Source organism: Echinops telfairi, unplaced genomic scaffold, assembly GCF_000313985.2.
Source record: "Echinops telfairi isolate 266 unplaced genomic scaffold, ASM31398v2 ScPeMD7_17;HRSCAF=63, whole genome shotgun sequence".
Taxonomy (NCBI): Eukaryota; Metazoa; Chordata; class Mammalia; order Afrosoricida; family Tenrecidae; genus Echinops; species Echinops telfairi.
The window spans coordinates 4,120,414-4,136,534 of NW_022103914.1; the positions used below are offsets into that span (position 1 = coordinate 4,120,414).

The window sequence follows — 16,121 nt, forward strand, 5'->3', positions numbered from 1 at the left end:
CCGGGCATAATATCTCAATGAGACCAAGCTCTATTCTCACGAAAGACAGGTATGATTTCCCTCATTCTGTATGTGAACCACTAAAATTATAAAACATATTTTAAAGTAATGGTTATGAATATGTGACATTTAAACTTAAACTAGCTATGTATTACCAGGTATTTGTAAACCAATCTAAATCTACTTCTAAACCACCATAACTCAAAGATAACATAGAGTAGTTTCATGTGGCAGTTTTGCAAGTGGCATTATTACAATTTGAGGGAACAGAAAAACTTTTAATTTTTATTCCCTAAATCCAATGAAAAATGGAAAAACCACATTAACTTAAAAGGCATTAACAGCATAAGGACAAAGGTATTATAAAAGAATGTGGACAGAGTTTTGATAATGACAAAAAGTAGACAACACTACATAAAAGGACAACTCCACAGGAAAAGAAACAAAGGAACAGCGGTAAAATAGAGCATTCTTTAGTGCTTGAGTATATAAACCATGTCAACTGAGGAAGAAAGGGGGCCATGGATTTACCCAAAGAACATATGTAAATCTTTTGTGTATCAATAACCATTTACGAGGTTATGGGGGAAGAAGAATCTCGGTTCTACTCCTATGAGAGTCATGTAATTTAGTGGGGGAAAAAGTCATACAACAGATATAAAGTTCAAAGTTACATACTATGTGAGATCAACGACACAACAGTCTGGGAAAGTCAAAACTATACAGTGAAAATATAGGTAATTGCCAAGAGATCAGGAGATGGGTAAAGGATGAAGGCATATTTTTTCGGGCAGTAAAGCTGTTTTGTATGAAAATCACAATCGTAATGAAGAGCAACAAATGTGTAAGTGTGCTTTACACAACTGATGTATGTATTGTGATGAACTGTATGAGCCCCAATAAAATGATTTAAAAGAAAATCATAATCGTGAATAGGTGACATGCTGGGTGACATGCTGCATTTGTCAAAATCTATAGAATTGGGCAGCACAAAGTATAAATGAGCCCTTGTGTAAAATAAGAATTTGAGTTAATAACAATTTATCAATATTGGTTGATCAACAGAAACAAAAATATCAGGCATTCAAGGAGAAATATGTGCAGGAGGGAGGAAACATACGGGAGTGCTCTACAATTAGCACAAGTTTTCTGTTAATTTAAAAGTGCCTTTAAAAGTCTATATAAAAAAAACTAAGGACAGAACTGTTCTTAAATATAGTACAAAAACTGATGCTAAGTACAGTTTCAGAAACGTTTGACTCTTTCTTGTTTCCTTCATGCTAAAGAAGGAAGTATGGGATGTGTTTAATGATTTACATAAAAAAATTATTTAAAAAGAAAATTTTAAGTCAGAGTGAAGTTTTGTGAAAAAAAAAAAAAAATCACCCAGAGCATATAATTCTCTAGGGAAATAAAATACCAATACACTTACTTGCACTCTTTTCCTTCCATGACTGTCTCTTAAGTACTCTTCCCTATTTCCTGTTTTTCTGCGCAGACTTAAAATTAGTTCACCGTTAAATGCCCTTATTCTTCACGAGAGTAGCAGAAAGAAGAAACCATAACAAATGCCTGGCATATGAGGGGCTTTTAAAAGTTCCTAAAAATTTTACATGATCTTTTCATCTGATTTTCTCATGAACACTCTTCGAAGTCCCTCCTACGATGGATTAAAAAAACATTTCTACAAAACCATAGAAACGTTCGAGTAAAACCATGACAATAGGAAGCAGCTGCTTCTAGATGTGCACACTTCTCAAGGTGATGTTTCCATCTCCCACCCTCCGCCCCAATTCCACACTACTCAATTTACACCATGTCAAAACTGTGTAATTTGGGCATCCTTGAAAGACTCAAATTTTGTTTCTTTTTATGGGATTTGGAGACAAAAGGAAGTTTGAAGGTGCAGGGATCAGGGCTGCAGGGCAGATAGGCCAGGTTTCTCAACTAAATTTTCATGGAACAGCCACACAGGCAGGTGCATTGTAGTGATGGGGGGGGGGGGAAATCCTTGGCACAACTTTCCTAGCCTTTTCCTCACCAATGTGGTGTTCAATTTTCTAAAAACTTCTCCCACACAAGTTCCCATGATCATCCTGTACTCCTTAAAAAATTTATCAAGATTACCCTTTTGGAACTCCAAAAAAATCCAGTCACCAGTCACCTTCTGAGATGGCCTCTCTGCCCTGAATTTAACTGGCTCAGCAGACCCCCTTGTGAAGGGAGTTGGCCCTTTTTATTGAATGCGTACCCCAGTGACCTAGCGAATACTCTCGGGCTGTGATCCGAAGGGTCAGTAAATGAAAACAAGTCTCTCCGAGGGAGAAAGGTGGGGTTTCCTACTCCTATAAACAGTTATAATCTTGACAACTCAGGGGCAGCTCTACTCTGTCGTATAGGATCACTACGAGTCAGCATCAACTCGATGGTAGTGCGTGAGAATGAGACGGAGACAAGTATATTACTGAGATAACTCATCTGCAGCAATTGACTGACTGCAGAGACATGCTTAAACACGTTTACTTGGAATAACATCATACATATTATAAACTGGAAGCCCAGTAGCAATTATTTTATTTACCCTTGTATCTATTTTTCTGTTCATTTTCATTAAATTTCACTCATTGCATACTACTCAATTTCTTTTTTTTTTTTCAGTGCTAACTTAGTGTATCTGTGTGCGTGGTTCTCCCTTCTGGCTGTGCACGGCGGTCACCAACAGTGCTTTTTCCAGTTACAGATGATATCAAGCCCCACCCGTGTAGCGCCTTAGGGGATTTAGGACAATGTATTACTATTTTATTTATCTGACTTCTCCAGAGAATTACGTGCTCTGAGTAAATTAATTTGGGCCAGACAACTGCACTCTAACTTAATACAAATTTTTATTTCAATCCTTAAAATATACACATAGTTCCTTGCCTTCGTATTTAAGAAACAGGTAAGAACATACCTTTCCTGAAACTCGGGAAGTGTGGGAGGGAATCGATGGTATATAATGAGTATACACTAAGAAATAACTCTTCCTTTAATGTATAATCTACTCGGTTTGTAGAACCTGCTCTTTCTTCCTGAGTTTAGCATAACTTTGAATAATCAATTTCTACTTAGAATACATAAAGTGCTCTAACAAACACTTCTTTAGTTTAATAAGAGACCCTGGAACATAAAGGACACTCAAATTATTTGCTCCACAACAAATTCAAAGAGCTCTATCCTAGCTCACTCAATTGCTAAGACAAATGAAAAAGTTTATGCTAACAGATTAGACAATACTGTGAAGATTGACTGAAGAGGAGTCCTAGGAGTTTGTTACCTCACCCATCTCATAAAACCCTTCTAAGGTGAGAAATGCTCTCTCCTAACAATAGCAAAGTCGGTGGTGACACTGCAAACTGCAACTCATGAGCCAAATACGGTTTTGACACAACGTACATGTAGCTCTGAAGTAAAACTGAAAATAAAACGATCACAGTTCACTTACAGGGTATTATTCAGATAACGGTGATTTTGTTTCTAAGATTATACTTGGGGATCTTGCATAATTTTTAAATTGTTGTGAAGCGATAGGATCAGCTCTTCTGGCTCAAAAGTTTACCAAGTCTTGAGGTTCGTAGGCTATATCATCATCACGTTGGCCTACTGAAAGTATAGACGGGACACCCCTGACTAGGACTCTACAGAGTGGGCTTGGTATCTGTAACTGGAAAGGGCTCTGTCGGTGACTGTAATGCACAGCCAGACGGGAGAACGGCTGACACAAATCCACCAAGAATGAACTAAAGTCTTTTCGGATTTTTCACATACTTCCAATAAATGTGGTTATCTGTAGCCCTAATTTGCAACAAAACAAAAGATTCCAAGGGCAAAGAAAAGCAATGTTAAGTGGCCATGGAGGCACAGAATTTTGTCAATGCGGATAGCATGCCATTAAGAAAAGAGACAGCAGAACAATTAAAACGGTCCCCTCCTTTCCTCCCCCCTCAATAAAACCACCTGAAAGTCAAGCATTCAAGAGTTTTCAGGGGGAAGGGAAAAAGTTAGTTTCTTGGCCATCCAGATTTTTAAAATGTCAGTATCATTCGTGAGACATTAAAAGGTGAATTACATTTAAACATACCAAAACCAAACTTACTGTCATCAAGTCGATTCTGAGTCATAGCAACCCTATAGGACAGGGTGGACCTGTCCCTGTGGGTTTCCCAGACTGTCACTCTGTACGGGGGTAGAAAGCCTCCTCTTTCTCACGCAGAGCAGCTGGTGGTTTCAAACTGCCAACCTTGTGGTTAGCAGCCCAACTATGTTCAAACACACTACACATACCTCAAAGGAAAAATATATTATAGATTCCTAACGAAGTGGTGAAAAATACGAGTAACTTCAAATTTAGAGGGGCAGGCTTCTAGCATGTAGAAACTTTGCTTTCATAAATTGGTTTACTCCACGATTCTGCCAAAAACCTTAATCTAACTAACAATCTCCAGCTTAAGAATAGGTTTATGGGCCACAGCATTTTGATTTCCTCAACAAAAACTACAGAAACCATTTATATTTATCTCCTACCATTTATGTTGACTGTTATCCTTAATGAGACAAATCTATATTCAAATTTATTTTTTTCTTCCAAATTAATTTTCTACTAAGTCTTCTAAACTTGAAATTCTCTGTATGGTATATCTGTCTCCATGGATACATGTCAATTTGGTGTGAACTTAAACTGAATATTAATCCCGGTAAATCTGTTTCATTCATGAAAGCATTACTTCAGTGATAAATATAAACATGGTCAAAAGGATCTTAAAAAATAAACATAAAATGTAAAGTCAAACAATGCAAAAACTGTCATACTGATCAACCAAAGAGATCCATAAGGATATGTTGAGCCCAATGTCTCAAATGTTTTATGTTAAATAGTATGTTTTATAGCTATAGTATCACATAGTTTTATTTATAAGAGTGTAAGATTATTTTGTTTGTAATAAAATAAGTTGTTTTTTAAAGAAAATCTGTGGGTTCGCTCACGTGTCCATTTGATACGTGTCCGAAGAGATAGGTATGTAAGAAATATCTGTAAACCTAGTGCCAATCACCCTCTTCTTCATCAGACAGATCTCCAAATATATTTGAGCAGTTTTCAAATACCAAGCCTACCTTAAGATAACTAGATTTTATTATATGACAAAGGTTGGAAAGCAATTATTGCTTTAAAATCCACACTTATTCTGAAGATAGCCACATTCATATGTACGCGTAAGCCGGTTGTTTGCCTTCTGAAAAGCTGCATTGGTTAAATCTGCCGCACAAGACCTCATTCGAGTACTGAGAAGCTAGAATGTTTCTTTGGGGACTGGGGTGTGCCTGAGCCATGGTATTTTCCATTCCCTCCTATGCATGTGAAAGTCAGATATTGAATAAGAAAGACCAAAGAAGAATCAATGCCTTCGAATTGAGAAGAACGGTGAGGAATGTTGAAAGTACCATGGACTGCTGAAAGGATAGACAAACCTGTCTTAAAAGAAGTGCAGCCAGAATGCTCCTTAGAGGCAGGGGTGGCGAGACTTCATCTTAAATATTTTGGACATGTCAGGAGAGACCAGCCCAGGAGAAGGGTCTAGTGTGTGGTAAAGGAGAGGGGCAGCAAAAAGGTGGATGGTCCTCAATGAGAAGGACCGACATGGTGGTCACAACACTGGGTTCATGCACAGGAACACTCTGTGAGGTTGGTGCAGGACTCGGCACTGTTTAGTTCGGTTGTGCCTAGAGATGCTCCGGGTTCAGAACCAGCATGACAGCACACAAAACAACAACAATCTGTTGTATTACTTTAATTTCCCACCTAGACCCCCAATCCAATGAGACTCAATGGTGACATATACACAAAATATTTATATCTTCATACCAGCAAAATTCAAGATTTGAGCAAGAGTAGAATCTTCTTAGAAAAATTTAAAATTATTTTTCAGGAGTTTACAAGAAGCAGTACTCATGACTTATAAACCTAAGATAAGCTTTTCTCTTTATATAAAGGGGCAGAAAGAATTACTTTAATGATGATTTTCAATGTGAATTTTAAAACCCACTGCTGAAAATCTGTAAAAGAGCTCGCTGGGTATGCTTCAAAATACTAAATTTCCAGACACTCTCCCTTTCCCTGGAGACTGCAGCCCCGTGTTTAAGACGGCCCACAGTCATTTACATAAAACATGTCAGTGTCACTTTAAATTCACTCCTAAATAGGTTTTCTTTTCATTATTCTAACACCCCTATCTGATATACAGTGTTTCTAGTATAAAAAGAGTTTAATATGACTGGTAACTAGAGAAATGCAAATTTAAACTATAATGGAGCAGCCGACTTAAGCTATAAATCGGCAGTCCTTATTTACTAAAGGCTGGTAAGAATGAAGAAGATACTTTAGTTCCATGGCTGGTTAGGAATTTAACTAACTGATTAGTTCATTACCAAGAAACCAGGACTTTGAACTGTTCAGTCCAATCCAGTAATGGCCAACAAAGAGACACCAGAAGGAACCTGACCATTAACCATAGTGAGAAAAATGAGGAGATGAAGCCCGACTGAAAGCTTAACCTGCTCCTTGGAAAACAAGGGCAGTGTGCACATTCCAAGGAACCACACCTCTTGACTAGCTCAGGAGAAAACACAGGTGGCCCGCTCAAAGATGGCAGAGGCTGGCATCACTCAAATGTGTTTCAGAGTCCTGGCAACAACTCAGTGTCACATTGGCTCCTGAAAGCGCTTACAATGCCTCTTCTGAGTTGCCATTCTGGGGCTTCACTACATACACTTTTCATGCTGGTTAACTCTCCAGATCACCCAAATCTTTTAAATTCAGGTTTGTTCCAGGTTTGCTTCATGGTGGGCCATGACAGAACTGGTCCAAACTAGTTCCAAGCCCTGGAAGAAATCCTTTAAAAGCTGGTGCCCACGAACTCAGCAGTGCACCAAGATCTACACACAAACACAAGTGCAGCATGATTCAAACAGAGAGAAAGAGTACAACTTAAATGTCCAAGAACAGAGTCACTGTTAAATACATTTACGATATCAAAAATCATTACAGAGCTAATAAGAATGTTTATAAACGCAGTAATAACAAGAAGCATAAAGACAGCTTATACACACTAAGTATTCATAAAGTTAGGAATGTTAAAAATACATATACACAAGGTTTTTAAACTATAGAACAGGAATATTGTAGAAAACTAAGGAAATATTTTTCAAATTTTGCTATAGTGGGCCTACTTGAGTATTTCAAAAGTAACAGAACACTGGTTAATGCTCAACAATGTAATAGAGAGCTGGTAGTGTTTGCTGATTTTCATTTTCTAAATGTTCTCACCATGACCAACTTCCAGACATCAAGTCTAAGCAGCTGGCTTGCAAAATTCCTGAATCAGCACATCACTCTATCCAAAATATAAATATCTATAAATAATAGTGATTATTAAGATTTCAAACCACAAATTCCAAAAAAGGGTAGCCACAAAAAATATTTTTTAAAGATCATGCTATAATAAAATCTTTTTAAAAAAAGACTTCATTCCATGGAGGATGGTATAAAACGTGAAAAATAATAACTGCAAAGATGTAAGTTCACACTCACTGGGAAATTAGTAGAAATACAAAAAAAAGGTCACTGTATTAAAATTTTTAAAGGCAAGAAATTCCTGAGGTTTACTGGGTCACTTTTTCACTTACAAATTCATCCATCCACCTATATTTATTGAGGACTTACTAAGCCTACTAATGGAGGTTCTTGAGATACAATGAGGAACACAACCAAGTCCCTGCCCTCATGGAGCTTACATTCTAGTACAGGTATCCCGTTATTTTTTCCCGATACACAGCTGAAGTTGACTTTTCCTGAAACCTTAATATTAAAAAAAGGAGAACTATTATTAATGAGAAAGTTACTAATGAGACTGACTAATGAGATACGCTGGTGACATTTTTAGGAAAAATGAGAGGAATGGAAAAGTGGGGCAAGAGGTGAGAGATGGCCCAACACCTCCCTGTGTGCATGCATCCCTCCAGGTGAAGCTGGTGCAATGCCCCAACCTTCCTAAGCACATGACTTTGGCTTTTGTCTCATAGGGCAGCCAGGTTATGCCCATAAGATTAACCAACAGTTTGAGATTTAGAGGTTAGGAACCACCACCTTAATATATTCTCTTACTTTTGCAGGAGAACGTTGTTTCCTCTTCTTCTTTTTCTGTAAGTCTACTGGCTCTCTGATTTGTTTTTTGTCTCTCATCAGTTGCTCAGATACATCAGTAAAAGTAATTTCCTGCTTTACACTTATCTGTTAAAAAATAAAAATAAATAAATAAAACCAATTTTAGAAATGAATAAAAAGTCCACTATGACAAAAAAGTCATTGCTAGTTCAATCCTTGGCTAAAATATAGATACTCCAAGATGACTAACTATGTGTGTGGCCAACTGAATAGTACTAAAGAATTTATTAATAGGCAAATGAAAAATAAGAATCAAGAGCACAAACTATTTGGGAAAATGATGAAAGATGTCCTAGGGAAAGGTGACTATAAGAAACAGCAAAGTAAATGAGAAGTCAGAGCACGGTAAAATCAATTTCACTCTCAGATTTAAAGAAACTGATGCTGACATTAAAAACAAATAATAAAGGTTAAATCCTTAAAAATCAGTAAAATATTGGAGAAAAAAAAAGGTTATCTAGTTATCTCAATAGTTTCTCAATGTCTACAGTATCAAGACAATAATACATTCTCAACAATACCCCCCAAAAAGGGAATGAAAACGATACTAAATTCTAAAAGATGATCCCACCAAAAGAAAAGCAATAGGAACTAACTGAGTACTCAATAACCCTTATGCTCAACACTTCTGATAAGCTCTTATTCAGTATTTTGCAAGCCTTTCATGAAAACCACCGCCAAATATTTGTTTAGACTCTCATGTGGCTGGTTTTAGGCCTCTACTTTGTACAATACACAATTTCAACTACATAATAAATAAACAAATAAATTCTAACTACCAGTACATAAAAAATATAGTACGGTTTTCATCAATGCTACGACATTTTTGGATCTAAGTTCTCAAAGAGTTGGTTCCCCTAAAAACTCCAGGGTTTTAAGATCACTGATGGTAACATCAATTCCCATCAGATTTGATTGATGATGTCGGGTCATCTAGTCCTCACTGCTTCATTTTCAATCTCTCCTTGAAATGAAAACACAAGAATCTTAAAACTAAAGAAAAAACCCTAGAACTTAACAGGCTATGAAATGCACTAACAAAACTTAATCATCCTGGAAGCACAATATGCCAGTTTTCAAAATCACCAAATATGATAAAGGAAAGGATGAAGATCTTAGATTCTTAGTGTAAAGTTGAAAGCCAGATGTGTAGAGGGGGTTCACAGGGCAATACAACATAACCAGGGATATCCGATTGACCTAAGAAACCTTAAGCTTTTTCGTTTCTGAAAGGTAGGCAGTCCAAGTACTGCCCTATAGTGTATCAATGGATACAGAGAATCACAAATTGAGAAGTTCGGCATGAGAACATAATGTAAATGGATATTCAGCTGAGAATTCCGTCTGTCAGGTCATAGAACAAACAGTACTTCGTCCTGTCCTTATGTGTAACTAATAGAGAGCATAAAATAGAGCGATGAAATCACAACCAGCAAGGCTTTGGAATACACATCTTACCACCTCTGGAGTGATGTTTCCTGAAACACAACTTCTTGGGCTGGGTATGAGACAAAGATAGATGTACGTTAAGTACACTCTATCTAAACAGCTGTTTTATTTTGTACAGCTACCAAACGTATTGTGAAAATTTCAGTCAGTTTATATACTAGATAGAAATAATGAAAAATGCAGCACACAAAAGTATCAAAAAGAAAATAAGCCAGGTTCAAAAATAATCTCAACAACTAGCAACTATTCACAGCCAAAGAACAGACTTCATGTGCAGACATGAATAAAGATTAATACATAAGTCTGAACCTTTTTGTTTGTTTACTCTCTGTATATGGAAAGGGATATTAGTTCTGTTATTTTTAAAGCACAAACGAATGGCTCAAAACATACTGACTGTCCATAGGTACAGCAAGCTACAATTTAGGCGACTCCAGTAGGTTTATCACTTTAAGTGGGATAAAGTAATCTCCTAATACATATGGTGCAATCTGAGGTGCTTGGAAAGGATGTTAGTAATTCAAAAATTAAATTAGATGGGTATGATATTGGTATATTAGCAAGAAAGAATGGGTTGCTCTAAGTCAAGAAAATATGTAAACCACCTTTGGCTCAAAGAATATGACGAAAATCTACAAAACTGCAAACATTCCATAGGCAATGTATAATAATTCATCCGTAAATTGTCTACTCTTTCCTTGGGACCTGTCTTTCAAAGAAAATCAATAGTTCTACATCCTCAGTATCACCTAAATTAAACCCATGTGTAAATTACTCAAAGCATGTACCCGCAGAGCTGTGGTGTCAGGAAAAATGCACTGGCACTGGATCTTTGAAACCTACTCATTAGAGCATCAAGAAAAGCAGCAAAGAAATATGTCAGATTTAAAAAAAAAATAAAGACAAAACCTTCATTTCTATTTCACATAGTCTATTAGCCCCCTTCTAGCTATATTTCATTATTTTAAAGACCATTACCACCACCACCCTACCCACTCTTCTCCAACTGATTAAACCCAGGCATTGGGCTAAACCACCCTCCTGAAACTCTAAAACTCCTGCTGATCCACCTATCCATACTCCTTCCAGCCTCTCTAACGTGATAGAAGCCATCACACATGAGTCCTACATTTCATATCTATCTATCTTCTATACCCACAGAGGTGGGGGGGGGTGTTAGAAAGTTCATGGGAAAAAATTGGATTTAAAGATAATTTTCCACAAGCTTTCTGAAGTTCCCTCATACACTTCCTCCCCAATATCCACAGACATCATAGTCTTTAATGTGCTGTCTCCTTGCCCTTTATACAGCTCCCAGAGGGTCTTTCCTGCTAGTTCTAAAACCTCTCTCACACACATGCCGTTTCCTTTCCTCCTCCTCATTCTCAACCTCTCCCTCTTTCGCCTCCTAACTCGTCAGTATAAATACCAAAATCCAATGCCATCAAGTCAACTCGACTCACAATGACCCTGTAGGGTAGAGTGTAACTGACCCACAGGATTTCCAAGGGTGTAAAATTTTACAGGAGCAGACAGCCACATCTTTCTTCCGGGAGGCTCAAGTGGGTTCATGCCATCAACTTTGCAGTTGGTAGCTGAATGCATAACCAGTCACTAAACATAAACAAGCCAATAAAGAAAAAAAACAAATTCACCGTCACCCCATAAATTCCAACTCATAGTGACCCTATATAGAGTTTTTGAGACTGTAAATCTTTGCATGAACAGACAGCCTCATCTTTCTCCCTCAGAGCAGCTGGTGGGATTGAACTGCTGACCTTGTAACTAACAATCAATGCCTAACCCAGAGAGCCACCAAGTATCCCATTAAGCATAAACAGGCCTCTCTATATTGATAAAAGCTTTCCCTTGATTTTAATTACGAATAACACAAACCCAGAATATGGAATGACACAGGACCAGAATGACTTAATTTCTGGTCTAGTAATAAATAAACTGCCTTACTTTCATATTAGCAACTCCATGCGCCCATATCTTGTCATGTTATATTAATGTAAAATACTCTTTAGAGGAGCCCTGGTGGCACAGTGGGCTAAGTGATGAGCTGCTAACCATAAGGCCCATAGTTTGAACCCACCAGTCACTCCAAGGGAGAAAGATAAGGCTGTCTGTCTACTTCCATAAAGATTTAAACTCTCAGGAACCCAAAGGGGCACTTATACTCTGTCCTTATAAGTTTGCTATGAATCAGAATCAACTTGGTGGTAGTGATTCTTCTTAGGTATATTCCATAACTTCCACACATTTATTCATTCATCCCCTACTACCCTGTTTCCCCAAAGTAAGACATCCCCCCAAAATAAGACACACTTAGTTTTGCCTCTCGCTGAAATATAAGTCCCCCGGGCCCCCCGCCACTGTAAATCTGGATTGTAGCGGCGGGCGCCACCACGAAGCTCACTGTTAGCCGCAGCACAGCTGGCGCAGACAGGAAGTGCGAAGTCTCTTTTAATAAAACAATAAACAATAAATGTGTACCGTACTCTTCTTCATGGAAAAATAAGACATCCCCTGAAAATAAGACCTAGCGCATCTTTGGGAGCAAAAATTAATATAAGACACTGTCTTATTTTCGGGGAAACAGGGTAAGTACCTACGCAGACTCAGCCTAAAATAACATATTAAAAATATTTACTGAGATTCGGGGAACACCATTCTCAAAACTAAGATCTCTTTTTCAAAAGCCTTAAAAACTAGAGAGAGAGCTATGATGCAACACGACCACAAGAAAGCTGAGTATGTCAAGAAAGGAACGTCATGCTCTCATGACATTAAGGGGACAGGCACTAAAGGAAGACTACAAACCGGGCACAATCAAAGAGTCTGAAAACGGCAAAAGGCATCATAGAAGGAACGTAATCAGAGCTGCAGCTGTTATCACTACATGCACCCAGCAAGGGTTGTCTTATAAGATGTTCATTGGAAAGCCTTACCTTGATTGTGCCCATTTAGAATTCTTTTTGTTTCCTCAAATCAAGGAACTTTGACAAAAAACATGATCTGAGTCACTCAAGGGTGTTAAAACTTCATGTGGTGTAAATCAGAGTGTAAAGTTCATGAAGGAAAGGTTAGAAAACTGAAGCATCACCTTCAGAAACACATAAAGTAAGACAGAGGATAATACATCTAGAACAATAGCTCCACATTTTGGTATTTCTGTTTAATAAAGGTTTAATAAATATTTTGTAGCAATACCTTTTGGCTTAACCTTGTATGTATCGATTTGGCCCAAAAGCCATGATTCTCAATATTAAGTAATTATCCTCCATTTTGTGAGTCAATTCTGACTCACAGCAACCCTAGACAACCTGGTAGAACCAGCCCTGTGGGTTTCCAAGATGGCAACTCTTCATGAGAGTAGAAAACCTGGTCTTTCTCCCACTAAGAGGTTGATGGTTTCAAACTGGTGATCTTTTGCTTAGCAGCCCAACATGTAAATGCCACCAAAGCTTATGTAATTATTCTGTGTGTTATAAACCCTAACTTCTATGATGTTAGTGGAGCAGGATTAATAGCAGCTATGCTAATGAAGCAGCATGCAATTACATGTTTGGATTGTGTCTTGAGTGATCTCTTTTGAAATATAAAAGAGATTAACACAAATAAGCAGAGATTTGAGGGATCTACTACCACCAAGAAAGAAGAGCTTAGGGTGATGAACAACAGACAAGTGGGTGAAGGGAGACAGCAGATGATGTAGATATGATAATAATTTATCGAGGGTTCATGAGGGAGGGATGATGACAACGTCTGTACAAAAGTGTGTGACATGATGGATGGATGGATGGACGGACGGACGGACGGACGGATGGATGGGTGGGTGGATGGATTGTGCTAAGAACTGAACATATCCTTTGGACCTGAAGGAAGAATGATGACAAACACCTTCTCCCAGAACTGATACAAAGAAAAAGCCTGTGATTGGGTTCCCTGACTTTAAATTACTGGCCTCCTACACTGTTAGCCAACAATTTCCTGTTTGTGAAAACCAGCCACATGCGGTATTTCTGTTACAGCAGCACTGGATATAGCAAAGACACCAACCTTGCTGACTTAGGATTTCACCACTGCTCAATGTCTTCCCCAGCAACTTCCACAACTAAAGTAATACCAAACTGTTTTCATGCCATTTCCCCAGTCAGCAGTGTAAAGCAGCTCCTTGTATGGATGGTATCAATTATAAACTCTCCAAGCTCAGCTCTAGGTATGATCCACTTTACAAAAAAGACCTAGCTTACGAGTCTGGCTGGAAAAGATCCATCCTGACCACCACCCTTTTCTATGTTCAACTGTTCTGCAGCCCTGCGTTTCTTCCGGTCCGTATTTCAAATGTCTGCTTTGCCTCACCCTTCTAGTGCCCATTCCTACTGGAGTGAAAGGAAAGCATCTTTCTGCTTCCTTCTACACCTGTACTACTGATGCATCCCACCAACGCCAGGGCTTTGCTGCTTCTCGACTCCACCTATCTTCTCTGCTTAAACACAATTTCTCCTCTAACAGAAACTCTCCTGCACCCACATTTTCCCAACGCCTCTCCTTATGATGGTCAAATTTTCTGAAAGAATAATCTGTAGCCACAGCTTATGAAGACAAAATAAGCTCTCCCTAAATTAAAAGAAATGGTATTCTAAGAATAAATGTAGTACAAAGCATACAAAAGGATGCATTTAATTATACTTAGAAGAAATCTCTCAAAATGTTGCCTGGGAAACACTCAAATGGAATCCAGGTAACCACATAAAAAATAAATATTAAAATGTAAAAGAGACTCACACAATGGACTTGGTTGTAAACAAACTTTCTGAAAGAAGAATGTTAGCAACAGTTGAGTTTTCATCAAGTCCAGAAAAAAGAGATACCTACTACCAAGAGTAAATTTTTGTAACCCCACCTTGGTTAATCTAGATGGAATCAGCCAGCAGGGAGATGTCTAAAAAGTCCCATTTCACCAAACTCCAGAATAGGGTAGGAGAAGAAACAGTGATGCTGAAGGATAGAGATCTGGTGAATCACAACCTTCCCTGACCCCTCCCAGTTCTCTATTGTTCCTCATAAATTCTTCTCCAACCATCTTGCCAGTATGTGAGCCTTTATTTTGTAAGGTTTCAGTAAATCTGAGTCAGTGGTTATCAAAGTGTGGTCCTAGGGTTCCGGAAGGTCACTGAAAATAGCCTGCTTCTCTCTATCTTCTCTCAACAACTGTGCTACTTAATAGGTGATATTATCAGAGACACAATGTATGCACAGATACAGATTTTAACTATCTTATATTAAGACAATAGAGATTTCCCTTAAAAACATAAAGCTGTTCTCACTCATTTTTTTCATAGCAAATAAGATAACTTTTATTAAATGAAAACATCTCATGAGCTTTATTTTCAAACTAAAAAAATCAGTTTTAATTTTATATATGGTAAATACTGATAGATAAAACTAACAAAAGCCTGTGCTCTTAGAAACTGGTATTTTTAAAGAATCTAAAGGGGTCTCACACCAAAAAACTGAGAACCACTGATCTAGATACATCTAAACTATATTTGCATTCACTCCTTCTACTTCCCCCTTAAATCTCTTTTAATATAAATGCCTGGGTCCCATCAACATATAGAAATAAAAAAACACCTGAGTGCATGTGTGAGTTAGAGGCATATCTGTATTTCCTAGAGGTGCCTGATGAAATCACCAAGGACCACTGACAACATACATCTAGCACCAAAACCTGATTTTGGAATATCGTTATTCAAATACAAGAAGTCAAGAATAATTGATTCCATAATTGGGTTGTGGAAAAGAGTTTTATATGATACAACATTATGACTGCGGGATTCTTGTTAAAAACACCTAACTTCATGTAGACAAAAGAATATTTGGAAACAGACTGTGGTAGCAATTGTACAATTCTTAGAGTAATTGAAATATGGAATGGTATATATATTAAACTCCCACTAATAAAACAAAAAAACCATTTAACTTCAAACGAATCGTGAAAACACAAAACAAATGCAAATTGAGAGAAATTCAACAAAATAAATGACCAACATTCATCACAAGTGTCAAAAAACAGTTCAAGGAAGAGCATTAGAAATAAAAGGGATCTAGACTGGAAAAGAAAAAGTAAGATAACTGTGTTACACAGGGTTCTCCAGAGACATAAAACCAAATTGCTGATAATTTAATATATTTATTTATAAAGACAATTAGATATATAACACAAGAAACGAACCGTTAAATTATATACAGATAGATATATAATACAAGAAATGAACAGTTAAATTATAAAGCAGTACTAATAGCTCAGTGCAACTCAATTCCGTGAGAAAGAGTTGTGAGACACTAGCAGTCCTTCAAGTGTAGTTTGCTGCCAGGTCTTCCTCTATATATAGAGAGAGCTAGG

General features: G+C 37.6%; 1 protein-coding gene across 5 annotated transcripts in view; it reads right to left on the reverse strand.

Moving 5' to 3' along the window:
* Window positions 1-16,121, reverse strand: part of ZNF148 (zinc finger protein 148) — a 149,988-nt gene that overhangs the window by 46,898 nt on the left and 86,969 nt on the right. For all 5 annotated transcript variants that reach the window (XM_004712248.2, XM_045287501.1, XM_045287502.1 and 2 more), the window contains one exon: window positions 8,198-8,323. In XM_004712248.2, the coding sequence (XP_004712305.1) occupies window positions 8,198-8,323 (126 nt within the window). The remainder of the gene's footprint in view (window positions 1-8,197; window positions 8,324-16,121) is intronic.